The 20,818-nt window shown below is 41.8% G+C and overlaps 1 protein-coding gene across 1 annotated transcript in view; it reads right to left on the bottom strand.

Moving 5' to 3' along the window:
• sumo1 (small ubiquitin like modifier 1) overlaps positions 1–5,452 on the bottom strand; it is a 41,254-nt gene extending 35,802 nt beyond the window's left edge. Inside the window, exon 1 of the mRNA XM_078223838.1 lies at positions 5,333–5,452. Within this exon, the coding sequence (XP_078079964.1) occupies positions 5,333–5,449 (117 nt within the window). The 5' untranslated portion in view covers positions 5,450–5,452. The remainder of the gene's footprint in view (positions 1–5,332) is intronic.
• Between the last annotated feature and the right edge of the window lie 15,366 nt (positions 5,453–20,818).

The following is a 20,818-nucleotide window of genomic DNA, read 5'->3' on the forward strand; positions in this document are numbered from 1 at the left end:
CACTCCTTGATTGAGCGTAATGTTTTTTAAAGATTTATGAGGACAAAGGTGTCAATTCAGTGTCTGTGTTTAACCATTTACATGCTGATTGCAAACTCACATCTGACAGGCCTTCCTGAGTTTGAACACAAAGTTAAATTTCATTACTCTAAAAACCCATCCAAGTAAAGAAAATACATTTTTGAAAAAGGTAATAATAGCTTCTAATTTTTGCAACACACACACAGGCATGAAAAATTAGAAGTTATACAGTGGAGGTGGTTAACTATTGGACAAATGAAGATTCGGTGATAAGAAGCATAAAAAAAGAGTTAATTTATATGAGTCATTTGTTGTTGTTCGTGGTTGAAGCAGTTCTTTGTGGTCCTCGTTTTCTCCCTGGAAACGCTACTTTGCTTTAATATGTCCATGGAACCTCTCTACTTGTTGAGCCCAGTATGATATAAACAGGCAGAGTTCCTTTCTATTGAATTTCGCTATGATGTATTCCAAAACATAACAGAGATAGGGCTCTGAACTGGAGATAGATAGGAGAGATGCTGTTACTGGTCCATTTGCAGGCCTCTTCTTCTGTTCCAGTAACAGACAAGTTTAATATCATAGTTTTTCAGAAAGACATTTCAGTAATGTGACAACTGCTATTGGTACACAATGGAGGGTAACCCATGATGATGAAATGAGCTTTGATCTCCCACTGTCAAAACCAGTGGTTCCCAAACTTTTTTCACTGGGCTGCACTTTCAGAATAAAAATTTGCTCGCGCCACACTGAATTTTTTCATTGATAAGAAATACATTCAAAAACAAAAAAAAACAACTCCTAGCAGTGCTTGATTCATAACATAGAACACAACTACTTTATAATATGATCATGGGACATCCAGAAAGTATAAAACAATGCTTGTTTAAACCATGTTTAAATGTCTCTTTGGTTGTCCTTGAATCTTCCCGCCACACTTGCCATCCTCTCTCGCCGCACCAGTGTGGCGCGCCACACCCTTTGGGAACCTCTGGTCAAAGCTATCAAGATGCTAGTGAAACTGATAGGGGTGCTTAGTACCGTCCTTGCATAATAGCTTTGTTTGTCCTCCACTGTTCTTGGTAGCTTCCATAGTCGGAAAGTCTAGTGGTCCATTTTCCTTACATATTGTTGACTGTAGCTAAGGACAGGTATGAAGTCCATCGGGGAAACTGCCTGTAGCTAAGTTCATGTTCAGGGGTTTCCACACTTGGCCAATTTCTAGGTCAGGTTACTTCTGCGGCCATTTTAAAGACAGTGTCTTTGTTTGGCAAGTCCTTTTAAAAAAGTTCAATATCTGACAGCCAATGGAATTAAAGATTAATGTTCCACATCCATACATCAAATCATCATGATAGCAGAATTTTTGATGTTGTACCCATCTTCAGGACTGGGCTTTCCAGATTTCCACTCACTGTGGAAGTACAAAGTGGTTCTATAGAATTAATACAAATCAGTATTCTTTCTGGGTGTGAATGCTTCAGTAAGTTTTCCAATTTTATCACTTTTATTTAGTCCTCTAGACCAGAAATATGGCCAACTGTACAACCTGCAATTAAATCACTCACTGATCTGTCGCTGATTTCAACTGTACCTGACCTCCAAAGTCTGAATGAGAAACTGCCTTAAGTTGAAAAGTCTTGATAAATGTAATTGTGTGAATGCGTTTAAATAAATAAAAAAGGACAGTTGGGGGGTGGTTCTCCATACTGAAAGAATGCTATCCATCATTCCTATGTTAATCTGCTATAAGATTTTGTATTTTAGGCACAAAATCTCACTGAATGAAAATGGTGAGAACAAACATTCTTCATTTTTAAACTGAAGAGACATTTCTGACCTTAAATAGCTCGACAACTTGGCTTGGTTTCCTCAACAAAAATAGTTACGGCTTTTGAAACAACTGGAATGTTAAAATAATCAGGAACTTCAGAACAAAGCTTTAGGAGAGCTCCTGATCTCAACAGACTGATTTAAGATATGAGTAATAAGCTTGCTAACAAGCCAACCTGTACAACTTGGATCTGGTAGGAGTGACACACAGTTTATGTGCTCATAGAACATGGAACAGTACAGCACAGTCCAGGCCCTTCGGCCCACGATGTTGTGCCGAACCTCTTCCGAAACCAAGATCAAGCTATCCCACTCCCTATCATTCTAGTGTGCTCCATGTGCCTGTCCAATAACCGCTTGAAAGTTCCTAAAGTGTCCAACTCCACTATCACAGCAGGCAGTCCATTCCACACCCCAACCACTCTCTGAGTAAAGAACCTACCTCGGACATCCCTCCTATATCTTCCACCATGAACCTTATAGTTATGTAGTAATAGCTACATCTACCCGAGGAAATAGTCTCTGAACGTCCACTCTATCTATCCCCCTCATCATCTTATTAAGTCGCTTCTCATCCTCCTACGCTCTAAAGAGAAAAGCCCTAGCTCCCGCAAACTTTGCTCATAAGATCTACCCTCCAAACCAGGCAGCATCCTGGTAAATCTCCTTTGCACTCTTTCCAGTGCTTCCACATCCTTCTTATAGTGAGGTGACCAGAACTGCACACAATATTCCAAATGTGGTCTCACCAAGGTCCTTTACAGTTGCAGCATAACCCCACGGCTCTTAAACTCCAACCCCCTGTTAATAAACGCTAACACACTATAGGCCTTCTTCACTGCTCTATCCACTTGAGTGGCAACCTTCAGAGATCTGTGGATATGAACCCCAAGATCTCTCTGTTCCTCCACATTCCTCAGAACCCTATCTTTGACCCTGTAATCCGCATTCAAATTTGTCCTACCAAAATGAATTATCTCGCACTTATCAGGGTTAAACTCCATCTGCCATTTTTCGGCCCAGCTCTGCATCCTATCAATGTCTCTTTGCAGCCCACAACAGCCCTCCACCTCATCCACTACTCCACCAATCTTGGTGTCATCTGCAAATTTAGTGATCCACCCTTCAGCCCCCTCCTCCAAGTCATTTATAAAAATCACAAATAGCAGAGGACCCAGCACTGATCCTTGTGGTACACCGCTGGTAACTGGTCTCCAGTCTGAAAATTTTCCATCCACCACCACCCTCTGTCTTCTATGAGATAGCCAGTTACTTATCCAATCGGCCAAATTTCTCTCTATCCCACACCTCCTTACTTTCTTCATGGGTAAACCTTGGGGGACCTTATTAAACGCCTTACTAAAATCCATGTATATGACATCAACTGCTCTACCTTCATCGACACACTTAGTTACCTCCTCAAAAAATTCAATCAAATCTGTGAGGCAAGACTTACCCTTCACGAATCCATGTTGACTATCCCAGATTAAGCTGCATCTTTCTAAATAGTCGTAAATCCTATCCCTCAGGACCTTGTCCATTAACTTGCCGACCACCGAAGTAAGACTAACCGGCCTATAATTACCAGGGTCATTCCTATTTCCTTTCTTGAACAGAGGAACAACATTCGCCACTCTCCAGTCCTCTGGCACTATCCCCGTGGACAGTGAGGACCCAAAGATCAAAGCCAAAGGCTCTGCAATCTCATCCCTTGCCTCCCAAAGAATCCTAGGATATATCTCATCTGGCCCAGGTGACTTATTGACCTTCAGGTTTTTCAAAATTGTTAATACATCTTCCCTCAGAATATCCACCTCCTCCAGCCTACCAGCCTGTATCACACTCTCATCCTCAAAAACATGGCTCCTCTCCTTGGTGAACATTGAAGAAAAGTATTCATTCATTGCCTCTCCTATCTCTTCTGACTCCATGCACAAGTTCCCACTACTGTCCTTGACCGGCCCTAACCTCACCCTGGTCATTCTTTTATTCCTCACATAAGAGTAAAAGGCCTTGATCCGACCCGCCAAGGATTTCTCATGCCCCTTCCTAAGCCCTTTTTTCAGCTCATTCCTTGCTAACTTGTAACCCTCAATGGACCCAACTGAACCTTGTTTTCTCATCCTTACATACGCTTCCTTCTTCCTCTTGACAAGACATTCAACCTCTTTTGTGAACCATGGTTCCCTCACTCGGCCATTTCCTCCCTGCCTGACAGGGACATACCCATCAAGGACACGCAGTATTTGTTCCTCGAACAAGCTCCACTTTACAATTGTGCCTTTCCCTGACAGTTTCTGTTCCCATCTTATGCTCCCTAATTCTTGCCTAATCGCATCATAATTACCCTCCGCCAATTATAAACCTTGCCCTGCCGTATGGCCCTATCCCTCTCCATTGCAATACGAAAGACACCGAATTGTGGTCGCTATCTCCAAAGTGCTCTCCCACAACCAAATCTAACACTTGGCCCAGTTAATTTCCTAATACCAAATCCAATGCTCAATCAGACTATTATTGTCATTAAATAAACAAAAGAATAAACTTGTAGAGTCGACATATATTTGGCTTAGGCAAGTTAAAATTTGGTTCATTTATCAAGTGCTGTATTCCTCAGTTTCAAGCTATGTACATAAATTCATACAACTTACCAAGTTTATAGAGTAGGATAAATTATGTTGGTGATAGAGGAGTTTGTATCTCAAACAAGTATAAACCATATAGACTGTAAACATTGCCGATGCTGTCACAAATGATACAGAAGGCATCATTGAAAAAAATCAGATTCAAGTGGCAGTTATTAATAATAGGCACACATCTTACTAACACCTAATAGACACCTCGGGTTTTTTTGTGCCATTGTCTGGCTGGAAACCTTCAATTCTGCTCACTAGTTTCAGTAAACTATTTTAATTAAGTAACCTCAAAATCCTCAAGCAAGAGTTGACAATTCTGATTGTGAGAAACACAGCAGGAATACACATAATGCATTTTATGAAAAATGAGCATTCCTGATTACTATCCACGGATTAATCAATTGCTCACTCTCCAAAATATTGTCCAATATATTGACTGCCATTCACAGCCAGTGAATGTCATGATAAACTCTTTAAAAAAAGATTCAATACCAACTATGCATAGGTACTGTGCACACACAAGAACAGGCCAACAACAACAATCAAAATTGAGCTGCTATCCAGTTCCATCTCATCTTCACTGTTCAGTCCTTAAGTACCATTTGAAATCCCCTTAAAGTTGTATTATCAACATAAGTACATTATGCAACGAATTTAGATCAAAACAGAGCCTGCAGGGCGCGTCCCCGATCCATTAGGCGCGCACCCAAACCTCACTCAGCTCCCTTTCCTTCCGCCTCCATTTGAACCCCCGTGTTTGGCTGCAATGTTACTCTCAGTGGCCGAAACACAATGTAACCCATCAGCCCGATGCGCGTTTTTTAATATATATTGTAAACACTTACCTGATCGGACATCTTAACGCCGGGGCAGATGTGCTTTAAAGGAATCCAATCACCACTAAATATCAACACTCTCACCGGCCACTTCTGCGCACCGACCAAGCACAGGCAACGCGTCATGCGCGTTATGACGCACACAACCATCTACGCATGACCCTGACCATCCAATGCATTCTGGGAGTTGTAGTTTCCCCCCGCCCATTTACTGTCCACCCTCTGCACCACAGCGCCACCTGTTACTGGAGGGGTGACCAGGTCCGGGTTCGCTTTCCTCCAGCACCAGCAGATGCAACACAAGAGAAAGACTTCACACAAAGAACCCTGGGAGTAAGCTATATTTCAAACCCTGGTCGAAAGGCCCAGAATGGTTCCAGTTTAAAGGTCTAATCACAAACGTTTCGCTATGCGAATGATCGTTTTTTTGTGTGTGTTTTTATTGTCATACGTATTAGTATGCAGTGAAAAGTATTGCGCACTATACAGACAAACCATACCATTCATAGTGAAGGAAAGGAGAGAGTGCAGATTGTAGTGTCACAGTCTTGGCTGGGGTGTACAGAAAGATCAACTTAATGAGGTGGGTCCATTCAAAAGTCTGACGGCAGCAGGGAAGAAACTGTTCTTGAGTCAGTTGGTACGTGACCTCAGACTTTTGTATTTTTCCTGACAGAAGAAGGTGGAAGAGAGCGTGTCCGGGATGCGTGGGGTCCTTGATTATGCTGGCTGCTTTTCCGAGGCAGTGGGAAGTGTAGACAGAATAAGAGATTGAAATACAGCTTGATAGAGAGTTTATATGGGTTAGAGTAGAGTTTTAAAAGCCTAGAACACGAGTAAAAGATAGAATTAGAGGATATGCTAGGCACAGCTTGCAAGAAGTCGCAAGTATTAACTTGCAAGAATTTTAGTTTTCATTTGTGGTATGCAGGAGAGCTGGGTGGGTTGGTAGACTTCTGATGTGTTAAAAAGTTGATTTGATTTATTATTGTCACATGTATTGGGATTCAGTGAAAAGTATTGTTTCTTGGCGGCATTTGGGAGTGGCAGCCAGCTCAAGATATGTGTTCGAAAACACTGAAGGCACTCGTCAAGTAGTAACTGAGGAGCAAAACAGATCTAACATGGATGCTGTTTGAGATAAACAGCTTTTAAACAAATTTCAGTAAAGGCTGAGGGGCAGGGAGATAACAAAGTGGAGCTGTCAGAGTACAGGGTGGGAGAAGACACAGCAGCCCCAGCATCTCGTAAAACAAGAAACAAACTGGAAGATCAAGAACCAAAACAGAAAATGCTAGAAAATCTCAGCATGTCTGACAGCATCTGTGGAGAGCAAAGCGGGGCTAATGTTTTAAGTCTGGGTCACTCTTCATCACAGTTAAAGAGAACTGGAAATAGGATGAGATTTATAATGTGGGGAGGAGTGTGAAGGGATGGGGGGAGGGGCTGTAGGTGGGTGCTTGGGGCTGGATAGAGGGCTGGCAATAGATGGAGGCTCAAAAGAGATTGGCAAAGATGTCAATGGACAAAAAGGCAAAGATAATGCAAATGGTGGTGATCATGGCTAAGAAGGGTGCTGATAGTGGATAATAGATCAGATTGTGTTAATGGCAGAACAAAGGTAAGTACTGTGAAAAAGGACAACTTGTAACAGGTGGGTGGGGTAGGGTGGGGTGGGGGTGGGGAGACACTGGTAAGGGGGAAAAATGGAAAGTGAGATTTTTTTAAAATGGAAAAATGAATGAATGGAAGCAATGAAAATAAATTGGGGGACATAAAAATGGAGTGAAGATGGCGGAAATCCCCTTTTTATCCCACTTTCCATCTTTTTTCCCTTACCACCGTCTCCCCTCCCTCCAATCCACCCAGGCAATCTGTTACCTGTTCCAGGTTGTACTTTGTTACACTGCTTACCTTTGTTCTGCCATTAACACATTCTAATCTCTTAATGTGCCACTATCAGCATCCTCCTTAGTCATGATCACCACCATTTCCATTCCCTTTGTCCATGACATCTTTGTCAATCTCTCCCTAGCCTCCACCTATCTATCACTGGCCCTCTATCCAGCTCCAACAGATTGAATCCCACTCCCCGCCCTCCCCCTCCCCCTCCCACAGTATAAATGTCATCCTATTTCCAGTTCTCTGTAGCGCTGATGAAGAATCATCCAGTCTTGAAATGTTAGCTCTGTTCGCTCTCCAAAGATGCTGTCAGACCAGCTGAAATTTTCCAACACTTTCTGTTTTTGTTTCCGATTCCAGCATCTGCAGTAATTTGCTTTTATCAACAAAAACATTTGTTGTAAAAATCACAAGTTGCTATTTTTCAGTCATAAACCAAAAATAGATTGGCAGTTGATTTATAACTCTCATTAATGACTTATTTAATCTCTTAATAGGTGAGCTCTTTACAAAAATTGTATTATTACATCTGACATGTTTTACAGGCTTTTAAGAAAACCATGTTATCTTCAGCATTCTGTCTCAGTACACAGAGGAATATGATAACCAGCTGAGTATCTTTGGATTGAGAATGAAGCAGGTTTCTGTGGGATATTCTAATTTCATTGACAGTTCTGCAGCCAAACATTTCTTAAAGCTGAGCAGTGTTTACTTGGATGGCACATCGGTCCTGTGCATGCACACTCAACTGGTCTCTCTCTCTCAAATTCTAAACAGTGACTGTAGAGCACACCAGAATCTGGCCTGTTGAAGCAAATTGCCAAGCCTGAATCACAGTGCAACTATTAGGAAGACACAAATCACTACTGCAATTAAAGAAACAATCAATCCACAATTGGTTTGTGTAGCAATATAACTTGCAAACAAGCTCAACAACTGTACTCATAGCAATCAATCCAAAAATTAAGCAGAAAAATTGATTTCAACCACCACTACTGTTGAGTTAAATAATTAAAGTAGCAATTGATGTTAACTACAAAACAAAACACAGCCAAATGTACCAAGATCCAAGCAACAATCAACTTCAGAGACCAAAACAACTGCAGCAACTTCAGGCTTCAGGAAGCTTTAAGTTATGGGCAAGGCAGACGGCAAATAACCTCAGGTTCCAGGCAAGGCAAGATGGGTGGCATCAGGCTCTCGGCATGGCATAAACAAGGTAGTCATGATGTGGAGATGCCGGCGTTGGACTGGGGTAAACACAGTAAGAAGTTTAACAACACCAGGTTAAAGTCCAGCAGGTTTATTTGGTAGCAAAAGCCACACCACACTGTGGCTTTTGCTACCAAATAAACCTGTTGGACTTTAACCTGGTGTTGTTAAACTTCTTACTGTATAAACAAGGTAGGCAGCAAGCAGCTTCAAGAGTCCAGATGAGGCAAGTCAGGCAGCAAAACAATCTCAGCTTTCAGGTTCAGCAAATTCTTTGGCAGGCCCCACTTCTAGTTTCCTCCACAGGTGGCTCTCAGGAGTCTGGCTGCATGCTTGGGTGCAACTGGCCAGATGCAGAAGGACTGGTGAAAATTGCAAGATTGTGAACAAGACTTCATTTTATTCAGAGATTGCTTCTCTTGTCATCAAGTTGTGGGAGTTGGCAAGAATGCAGTGACAGAGGGCACTTTCAGAAGCAAAGAGTATAGTTATGAGGCTTTTGCTTCTAACTCAGTTGAGTGTAAAAGGATAATGGTAGTCACATACAGTATGAAAAAACTGTTTATGCAATTTTGTGATACCTGTTCATTCATGAATAGTTATTTGAAAAAGGATTAAAGCTCTTTTCTGCTTGGCTTTGTACTGTCTCTCCACATTCCCACCTCCCCCTTGTCACAAGCATGAGTGTTCATCTTCAACTGTTCATAGAATCATAGAAACCCTACAGTGCAGAAAGAGGCCATTTGGCCCATCAAGTCTGCACCGACCACAATCCCACCCAGGCCCTACCCCCATATCCCTACATATTTTGCCCGCTAATCCCTCTAATCTACGCATCTCAGGACACTAAGGTGAAATTTTAGGATGGCTAATCAACCTAACCCGCACATTTTTGGACTGTGGGAGGAAACCAGAACACCCGGAGGAAACCCACGCAGACATGAGGAGAATGTGCAAACTCCACACAGACAGTGACCCAAGCTGGGAATCGAACCCAGGTCCCTGGAGCTGTGAAGCAGCAGTGCTAACCACTGTGCTACCGTGCTGCCCCTCTGAGAGTTGTTCTCTCAACTCCAATCATAACTCTGTTTCTGCTTTTTGTCCTGTTGCCATTTATTTTTTAAATCTATTCTTTGAGGCAGCTGCCAGTTGAACTATTTTTTTTTACAAAAGGAGATTAGAACCCCTGATGTTCACTAAGAAACTAATAGGGTGAAAAAGTGGGGTAGAAGCTGTCTGTTTTCAACTGCCACAAGTGATTGCAGTGAATGTTATGACCATTAACATTATAATCACAGGTGATTTACAATGTATTTCTATCATTTACACCTCTTATGATGGCTATGGGAGATCGTTACAGATTTCCATGTGGGCCTCGTAGAATACCAGCTCCCCTAATAGGTGAGTGGAGGCTCACCCAATAGGGAAGAAACAATGGGGGGTTTAAAGACAGTTGGCTTCACTCAGGCTAGCAGTTGAAAGACGTTGGGACTGACCTGTACCCAATAAACACTTGGAGCACGTTGTAACTAAAGGGTGAATAGTGACAGAAGACTGGCCTCGGTAAGATAATTACATTGGCAATAGGAATAAAGCAAGTTTTTTTCTTCTCTCCGGGCCATCTTTACTGTTGCGACGAATATTCCTACGGTAAGAAAAATGACTCTTTTTGGTAACCTTGAAGCCTATGATGCAAGCATAGAAGACTGGGCCCAATGTGTTACTTTTTTCGGGCCAACAATATTGAGGGGGATGAGAAGCAGAAAGTGGTCCTGTTGACTGCATGCGGGTTTCCAACCTTCAGTGTAATAAAAAGCCTGACCTACTGGGATGCCCCGACTCCAAAACCTTTAATGAATTGGTGGATTTGGTTAAAAGCTATTATGACCTAAAACCTTCCATAATACTCTAGCAATACTGCTTTAACATGGTAGGGCGAACCTCTAGGGAATCCTGTCACTGAATTTCTGTAGTAAGAAGTCTCACAACACCAGGTTAAAGACCAACAGGTTTATTTGGTAGCCCAAGCCACTAGCTTTCAGAGCGCTGCTCCTTCATCAGGTAAGTGGGAGTTCAGAACTCCCACTTACCTGATGAAGGAGCAGCGCTCCGAAAGCTAGTGGCTTGTGCTACCAAATAAACCTGTTGGACTTTAACCTGGTGCTGTGAGACTTCTTACTGTGTTTACCCCAGTCCAATGCCGGCATCTCCACATCACCGAATTTCTGACCAGGTTATGAAAGTTGGCAGAGCACTATGCATTAAGACCACCTCTGAATGATATGTTGCAAGATAGATTGGTCTGTGGAATTAACAATGTGACAGTCCAAAAAGACTTATTGGAAGAACCAATTTGGATCGGAAGAAGGCCATTGAGATAGCTCTATCATTGGAGAATGCAGAGAAAGGAACTACAGGGAATGTCAGACAGCAGTGTCCTCTGATTGGGGGAAGGAGCCTCATGCAACATCCATCCCTCAACTGAGAGTGATGGGATCAATAATATATCACAGAATCCCTTAGCAGTGGAGCCCAAGTCGCATCACCAGGCTGTCAAGAGCAGGGACAGCCTTCAGACCCCTAGGGAGCATATTCCAGATGGTTGTAGGTGCCAGACAGTGAACTATTGCAAGTGCTGCATAAGACCACAGCCAAGGCAAAGATATAGGGACAGTCAAAGCACATGGTATTTTCAATAAAGGCCAAAGCCAATACAGGACCATACCTTGCAAGTATGACCAAGGATAGGGACAATGCAGTAAAATCACATCTCCTCAACAAGGTTGCCCTTGGTGGAATTGTTAGTAAATGGCCACCAATTAAAATAGAAGTGGATATGGGGGCTGCCATTTCCATTATTGGGAAGCAAACTTATGATCACCTCTGAACTGGTATTCAGCTCCTGAACTTAGAAAACACAAAGGCCAGAGTGGCCACCTACATTGGGGAACCATTGCAGATAAAGGGCACCACAGCTATCCAGTGACTTACAGGTAGGAGTCAGCTTGACTTCCGCTCATCATTGTATGGGGACAAGGACTTATGGGGAGAGATTGTACAGCCAGTTCAATTTGATGTGTTGGAGGCAAAGTCCTCAATAAGTACCCTGTAGTTTTCCAGGATGGGCTTGGGAAAATAAGGGAAGCCAAAGCTAAGATCTACATCAACCCCAATGCTACGCCTAAGTATTTTAGAGCGAAGTCAGTTCCATACTCTTGATTGGAAAAAATAGAGTCGGAACTGGAACACCTGGAAAAGCTGGGCATAATAAGACCCATACAATTCACAGAATGAGTTGCACCTGTTGTTGCTGTCCTTGGACTGGATAAGTCGGTCCGACTTTGTGGAGACTATAAGTTTACTGTTAATAGGGTTTCGAAACTTGACAGATATTCCATGCCCCAGATTGAAGACCTGAATACCAGGTTAACTGGGGGCCAAGCATTTTCGATGTCAGACATCAGCAATGCGTATCTTCAACTTGAATTAGACGAGCCTACCCAAAAGTATGTGACAATTAATACCCACAAAGACATATACACTTCAGGGTCTTGTCTACATGCGCAGTTTTCAACGGATCATGGAGAACATAATCCAAGGGGTACTTCAGGTAGTAGTGTACCTGGACGGTGTCTTGGTCCAGGAACTTTAGCATGCAAACACCTGGCAAACCTGGAAGAGGTCTTATGGCAATTTTCAGAGGGTGGGTATGCCTGAAAAGGGGAAAAAATGTGTCTTCCATGCAAGTGCTGTGACATATTTGGACTATTGGGTGGATGGCAAAGGCCTTCATCCGGTGGAGGACAAGATGTGGACCATTAAGGGGACACCAACTCCAAGTAACTCTACGGAATTGAAATCCTTCCTGGGATCAGTGAATTATTACGGGAAGTTTATTCCAAATTTTGCTTATTTACTGGTCCTCTTGCAAACCCTACTATGCAAACATCAAAGATGGTCTGGGTGGGGTTCCACAGCTTGAGGCTTTCAACAGCTTTTAACAGAAACTTTTATCCTCTAATTTATTGGCCTATTTTGATCCCAAAAAGGACCTTATCTTGACATGTGATGCTTTCCCTGATGAGATCAGAGCAGGACTGGCACATCACTGGAGGGATGGAACAGAGAAGCCTATTCTGTATGCATCTAGGACTCTCTTGGACGCTGAGCAGAGGTATTCCCAAATTGAGAAAGGGGGGTTGGCAGTTGTCTTCGGCGTTAAAAAATTACATCAATACATCTACAGTGGACGCTTCATCATAGAATCTGATCATAAACCATTGATGGGACTTTTTAAAGAAGACAAGGCAAGTGCCCCCCCTCCCCCATTGCCTCTGTCCTGATACAGAGTTGGGTCTTGTTACTGGCGGCTTATGAATACTTCCTAGAGCAATGCCCAGGACTTGGATAGCTAATGCCAATGCACTGAGTTGTTTGCCATTACTAGCTTCATTGCCAGCTGTGGAAGAGGTCGTGATGATCCTCAATTTTGTGAACACATTGCCAGTGTCTGCAAGTCAAATTAAGGCCTGAATGCAAAATGACCCAATCCTATCTAAATTAAAACATATATTACATGGAGGATTCAGAGGACAGCCATCAGATGAAATGAAACACTACTTAATGAAGAAAGACGAGCTTAGTGTTAAGGATCGTCCTCTGAGGTTCCCGTGTAGTTATCCCTCACGCAAGACGATGGCTGATACTTATGAAATTACACCACGGCCACCCTGGAATTTCAAAGATGAAAATGCTAACCAGGAGCTACTTATGGTGGCCCGGCCATGATGCAGACATTACCAACTTGGTCAGACAGTGTGAGTCATACCAAGAGAATCAAAAACTCCCCCCTCAACCTTCCTACATCCACAGTAGTGGCCTGATAGGCCCTGGGTGTGAGTGCATGTGGCTTTCGCCAGGCCTTTTTTGGGTTCCATGTTCTTAATTATAGTCAATGCGTACTCAATGGTTGGAGATACATCACATGAGCTCCACCACTTCCCATGCTACCATTGAGAAACTACAACGTTTCTGCACACATGGGATATCTGAAGTCCTGGTCTCTGACAAAGGCACTGCATTTACAAGCACCGAGTTTCAGGCCTTCATGTCTTCCAATGGAATCAAACACATTAGGACAACACCCTATCACCCATCATCAAATGGGTTGGCTGAACAGGTGATATTAAATATTCAAACATCCTTGAACCTCGGATATGGGTTAGGCTCATGGATGCAGATAATGTGATGTTCCACCCTATCCATCAGCCATCACAAAGGGACCTTCCTTGTAAATACCAGCCTAAGACTTTTATTTATATAGATTCTTTCTTCAGCATCTGAGGAAAAAGTGACAATTTGAGAATGTATGATGCTAGCTGTGCCCTAAATCCCTTCACATTCCCACCTCCTCCTCATCGCAAGTGTGTGTTTGTCTTCAACTGTACTCTCAATTCCCATCAGAACTCTGGGGAATATCTCGTCGGCCTGGTTTAAATATATAGCAAGGGGGTCAATTTATGGTGAATGGGCTGTGGGGTTAATGACATGTAAATACATTAAAATGTATTTAATTCAGGTTCACACCCATTATGGGCATGAACCTGATAATGTCACCGGCGGCAAAAATCGGAAGTTCAACTATTTTTTGCATTAGTTTCCATTAAGCTGAACTTAAACCTGTGCCTATGGGTCAATATAATCTAGATATATTAACCTCAAATCATTTAATAGAGATTATTTAAAATACCAAAAGTTTTTTTGTCACACCAAGCAGCCAAGAAAAACACTAAGTGTAATCTTAGACTAGCTTTGATTTGATTTATTGTCACATGTATTAACACAGTGAAAAGTATTCTTGCGCGCTACACAAAGCATACCGTTCATAGAGAAGGAAACGAGAGAGTGCAGAATGTAGTGTTACAGTCATAGCTAGGGTGTAGAGAACGATCTATTAATGCAAGGTAAGTCCATTCAAAAGTCTGACAGCAGCAGGGAAGAAGCTGTTCTTGAGTCAGTCGGTACGTGACCTCAGACTTTTGTATCTTTTTCCCGAAGGAAGAAGGTGGAAGAGAGAATGTCCGGGATGTGTGGGGTTCTTAATTATCCTGGCTGCTTTGCCGAGGCAGCGGGAAGTGTAGACAGAGTCAATGGATGGAGGCTGGCTTGTGTGATGGATTGGGCTATATTCACGATCTTTTGTAGTTCCTTGCGGTCTTGGGCAAAGCAGGAGCCATACCAAGCTGAGATACAACCAGAAAGAATTGTGGTTTTATTTATAGATATATTTATTTACAGAACTAGAAAGACACACACAACTTGGACTCCATCAGATAATTCAGTGCATTACAGACAGATGAGCAATAAAACTTGCACTTTAATAGAAATTGGACTGGCTTTCACAGAATCCCTACATTAGAAAGTGATTCAGCCCACCAAGCCTGCACCTGCAACAATCCCACCCAGGCTCTATCTCTGTAACCCCACATACTGCCCTGACACTAAGGGGCAATTTGGCATGGCCAATCAACCTAACCCGCACTGTTTTGGACTGTGGGTGGAAACCCACACAGACACGAGGAGAACATGCAAACTCCACACAGTCACTCAAGGCTGGAATTGAACCCAGGTCCCTGATGCTGTGATGCAGCAGTGCTAACCACTGTGTCACCATGCTGCCCTTTAAAATAAGTAGGATTGATTTTAATCCATTTAAAACAATGCACTTGCACAGAGTAAAAATTGAGCCGTTGTAGTGTTTATTATTCTGTCTGTTGCTCTCAGCATGGTCTTCGAAATAAATTCAAATAGTAAATATTCCCAAAATTGTTATGGAGTCCATATTGCCACCTGCAAGTATTTCAGGCACAGGCATGGCAAACAGAAAACTGAAGACTTAACAGGGTCCTGGAATTACAAGGATTTTGTTTAATGTAAAAGCAGTTTCTTTCAAGACTGGCATTAACAAACATTATTTCAGCAGACACTGATTGTATAGCAAACTGTGTGTTACTGGCCTGGAAAATAAATTGGTGGTCAGAAGTTCCGAACTTGATAATAAATTAAATGCCATTTTGAAACATTCATCACTAAGGTGCATTCACAAAGTGGCCCTGCAGGAGACCTCATGGACAGAAACAATGGGCTACATTTTCTGTGGCCTGACTTGGATTGAAACAACAAAGAAATCCCATTTGAGAGTTTTCTCACTGACTAATTCAACAAGCTTAATTAACAAGCAGTCAGCCAAGTGCACTGACCATCTACATATTTTGCCGGACCTTAAAGAAAACTTCAATCAAACATTTTGGGAGAGGCAGCCAATAACTTAAATTCAGATTGACTCTACTTAAAATCAAAGCAGGAAATAGACAAGAGATTCCTGTGCCCATCATAATGTCTTCCTGCATTTAAAGAGGAATACTATAAAAATGTAGATTTGAGCCATTAACATTACTGTTTGTGTTTTGTATATATTTGTTAAAACATTCTTATCATAGAAGTTTACATGATGGAATGAGGCCTATCTGTCAATCGTTTCTGCGCCAGCTGGCAAGGAGCCATCCAGCCTAATCCCACTTTCTGCTATTGGTCCATAGCCTTGTAGGTTTTTGGACTTCTAATGCATGTCTAAGTACCTTTTAAATGTTATGAGGGTTTCTGCCTTTACTGCCCTTTTAGATAGTGAACTGTAGAACCCTACCACCCTCTGGTTGAAAAAAGTTCTCCCTGAATCTCCTCCAAATCTCTTAATCTTACTCTAAATCTATGCCCTTTAGTAATGGGCCCTCAACCAAGCAACTCTATCTAGAACCCCTCATAATTTTATCTGCATGTATTAGAGGTTCCCTCGGTCTCCACTTTTCCAAAGAAAACAACAAAAACCTATTCAATGTTTCTTCATAACTAAAATTCTCCAGTCCAGGAATCATCCTCATAAATATCCTCTGTACCCTCTTTAGTGCAATCACATCTTTCCTTTAGCGTGGTGATCAGAACTGTGTGCATTTCTCCAGCTGAGACCTAACTCATGTTTAATACAGTTCCAGCATAAACTCCCTACTAATATTCTACCCCTCAACTAACAACGGCAAGGGTCCCATATACTTCTTGCCGACCTTATTTGTGCTCGTTCAGGAATTTGTGTCCCGTCCCTCTAAATAGTATCCAACTATTTATTATTTATTCCCTTGCCTTGCTTGTGTTCCCCATTATGTGGTGCTTTGTCCATTTAACTTCCTGTTTTATGAAAACCTATAGAATTGCTGTGTGGTAATTCCTAGGATGACAGACACCTGTAATTGTATCACAGGGCTTAAAATTACAGCAATATTACACATGACTCATTCTACAGTGGAAAAAAATTAGAACAGTAAAGAAAGTAGTTTCAGTAATTCATCACCCAGAATAACTAGGTAATACTGTTCTAATCTTCCGTCATGCAGTGCACAAAAGTAAGGAATACCGAATTGCAGAAATAACCATTCCATTTTATATTAAAACTCACTATTGACGATATTAGAGATAATAATGCAGTTTCTGTGAATTTTATACTTTAGAAAAAAATCAGTGCCTGTTCTTTGAAGTGCTAATGTTGGAGTTGGATAAAGGAATGTTTCCCATTTCAATGTATCACATACTCTTAGTTCATAGCATTGCCAAATGTAAAGTTAGATCTACTCTGCCCAATATTCAGAAGCACTCGTGCAACGGTGTAACATTTTACCACTTACCAAACAGGACTGTGGACTTAGTAAGGCAGACAATTTGGAAATAGATTTGGTCACCATGTCATAAGAACGATGTTGCATATAATTAATTTCACATTGGACCCTTGAAATCAAAAAACAGAATACTGACTTTTAAGGTCAGGTTCAAGGAGTGAAAAGCCAGTGTCTTTAATTCACAATATGTACAACTTCCTGTTGGTGAACTTACTGGGGGATCATCTCAGATACATAATGAAGCTATTATATTAATTATTTTTAATGGCTTACAGAAAGCTTTGGAAACAGCATATAAACTTGTTTCCAGGGCTGAAGGGGCCTTGCAAAATGGAACCACAGAATTCCTACAGTGCAGAAGGAGGCCATTCGGCCCATTGAGTCTGCACTGACTCTCCGAAAGAGCATCTTACCTAGGCAGAAATTCCCTGAGACTATCTTGCTCTTTAACCACTTTTCCATTTTGGATACTGGTAAGTGAGATGTTTGCTCAGAGGACTGTAGCAAGACCCAAATTTGTGGCACCACAGGTGGTTCAGCTGCACAGGAGGGGAGGGGGAATAGTGGAAGTGCTTTAGTGAAAAGGGATTCCACATTCGTGGGGCAGACAGGCATTTTTTGCAGCTGCAGATGTGACTCTAGGATGGTACGTTACCTACCTGGTGCCAGAGTCAAGGATGTCAGAGTGTCTGCAGGACATTGTTTTGGGAACAGCTAGAGGTCGTGGTCCACACTGGGACCAATGATACAGGTAGGAAAAGGGGTGAGATCCTGAAAGCAGATTTCAGGGAGTTAGGAAGGGAATTAAAAAGCAGGACCTCACAAGCAGTATTCTCCAGATTATTCCCAGTGGCACGTGCTAATGAGTATAAGAACAGGAACACTGAGCAGTTCCAACACGTGGCTGGAGAAATGGAGTAGGAGAGAGGACTTTAGATTTCTGGGGCCTTGGACTGGTTCTTTACCAAGACTGGGACTAATGTCTTTGCAGGGAGGTTTGCCAGCCGGTGCTGTTAGAGAGGGTTTAAACTAGATTTGCAGGAGGATGGGAAACTGAGAGGAAATTCAGGGAGGAGAGGAAAAAAACAGGCAGTGGGATGGAGGATAGATCAGAGTAATATCGAGATAAATAAGCTACTTGGCGAGATTGATAGAATTAGAGTAGACAATAGTAAGTCATTAGATGGAGTCAGAGTAAGAAGGAAATGTTTTAAAAAGCCTAAATCAGGGTAATGTGCATTTGTGTGAATGCACAGTGTGGTTAATAAGAACTACAGGTACAGGTTCACAAATGGAATTATGACATTATTGCTGTAGCAGAGACCTAGCAGAGACCTGTCTCAAAGAAGGGCAGTTAATTACTCCTGGAGATAAGGTGTTTTAAATGACAGGAAAGGAAAGAAAGGCGGGGGAGGGATGATAGTAGCATTACTGATTACAGATGGCATTAAAAGTACCAGAGAGAGCAGTGTTCCAAAGGGGTCAGGTTGGAATCTCTCTGGCGAGAGGTAAGGAACAACAAAGGTACAATAACATTGATTGATGTAGTAAAAAAGACCATCAAATAATGGAAAGGATGTACAAAAACATATATGCAAAGAAATTAGAGAGGTGCAAGAATTATAGAGTAATTATAATGGGGGACTTCAATTATCCAAATATAAACTGGCAAAGGGACAAGAGGGGTGAGAGTCCTGGAATATGTCCAAGATAATTTTCTGCAAGAATAGGTTTCCGGTCCAAAGAGTGCAGGCACGAGTGGACTTGGTTCTGGGGAATGAGTTGGCCTAAGTGGATCAAGTATCAATGGGAGAGCATTTAGGGACAGTGACCATTTTATATCATAAATTTTAGGATAGCCCTGGAAAAGGACAAGAAACAATCCAGAACAGGGATAATTAATTGGGAGAAAGCCAATTTCGATGGAATGAAAATGTGTCTGAGTCAAGTAAGTTGTGATCAAATGGCAGAAAAGATGGTGGATGAACAATGGGCCACCTTCGAAGAAAAACTATTGCAAGCAATGTTAAGGTATATTCCCTTGAAGGGGAAAGGCAGGACAAATAAATCCAGAGCACCCTGGATGATGAGAGAGATAGAGGTGAAGATTAAAAGAAAGAAGTGTGCGTATGACAGATGTCAGGTAGCAAATACAATGAACAATCAGGCAGAATACATAAGGGCAGAGCAAAGAAAGAGCATAAAACGAGACTGGCGACTTGTCTATTTCTTTGTCCATAAGAAGCTTAAATTGTACCATGTTGTGATTGCTATCACTAAAATGCTCCCCCACCATCACCTCCACCACCTGTCTGACTTCATTTCCCAGAATTAGGTCCAGCACAGTTCCTTCCCTTGTTGGACCCTCTACATATTGGCCTAAAAAGTTCTCCTGTAAGCATTTCAAGAAATCAACTCCATCCAATCCCTTAACACTATATTTATCCCAGTTAATGTTGAGCAAGTTGAAATCACTGACTATAATTACCCTATTATTATTTTTACACATCTGTGAATTGTGCACATATTGCTCCTTAATTTCCTGCTGACTATCTGGGGGGTCTATAATAAACACCGAGCTGCCCCTTTTTTATTTCTAAGCTCTACCCACAAAGCTTCATTTGATGCCCCCTCCAAGATATCATCTCTCCTGACTGCATTAAGATTCTATATGCCTTCAGATTCTATATCTGAAAAATCTATTGAGTTGGCGATTGGGGTACTATTTGTTCAAAGTAACTTCTATTATTTTTCACATAGAATTCAAAGCACAGAAACATGGAATTCAGGTCAACAGACCTATGCCGGTGTTTGTGCTCCTTACAAGCCTCCTCACGTTATTTAGTTTTACTCTTTTTGCCAAACTTGCTTATGTATATGAAACTAAACGTATAATATTTTCTAGTCAGATTTCTTTAAAACTCAGTGCAAACTGCCATCAAATTTCCCAGACATTGCGATTGGGGCCACAATTTAAAATTGTTTATTTGCTAATTTGAAATTAAAAAGTTGTTTCTTTTCATGTTTAAAGATTATTCAATGGTTAAGAGTTAAACTGCTTCATTTTGTTAGAGTTTACTTCAACTGCGTTATGAATAAAGCTTGTTTTGATAAAAAGATCCCTAATTGGTTAGTGGAATTACTTCTCGGGTAACGCATCCTTTTCTCACATTTATGCTAAAATAGAAGAATTGTTGGGGGTCTAGTCTGGCTTTATAATATGCCTTGGGGTTCAGGTCTAGCACCCTAACAGGGGTAAGGTTTAAAAATAACTGGAAGGAACAAAAATACAGAACTTTGAGGAGACTCCACCAAATTAACAAATGAATAGGAAGAGTGTGCATAATGCCTCTTGAATGTGCAGATGATGAAAAAAGTCTATTTAAATAATCTGGAATTCTAGCCAATGTTTTTGGGCACTGCATGAGGCTTAAACAACCTCCTTTACAGACCGAGACCTATCTGAAACTTTATTATTCTTAATTGAACTAAATCAACAGGCCAATGAGCTGGGAGAAACCAATGGTGGGAGCTAATGATTCTGGCAATCAGAAGGGAGTAAGGCTGGACATTACAGCGAGAAGGGGTGCAAGGGGAATAGAGAACATGGGGGCAGCAGAGGGAAGAGAAGACATTGTGGCTGGTGGGGGAGAAGAGG

The sequence above is a fragment of the Mustelus asterias genome, chromosome 11, assembly GCF_964213995.1.
Source record: "Mustelus asterias chromosome 11, sMusAst1.hap1.1, whole genome shotgun sequence".
NCBI classification, from domain to species: Eukaryota; Metazoa; Chordata; class Chondrichthyes; order Carcharhiniformes; family Triakidae; genus Mustelus; species Mustelus asterias.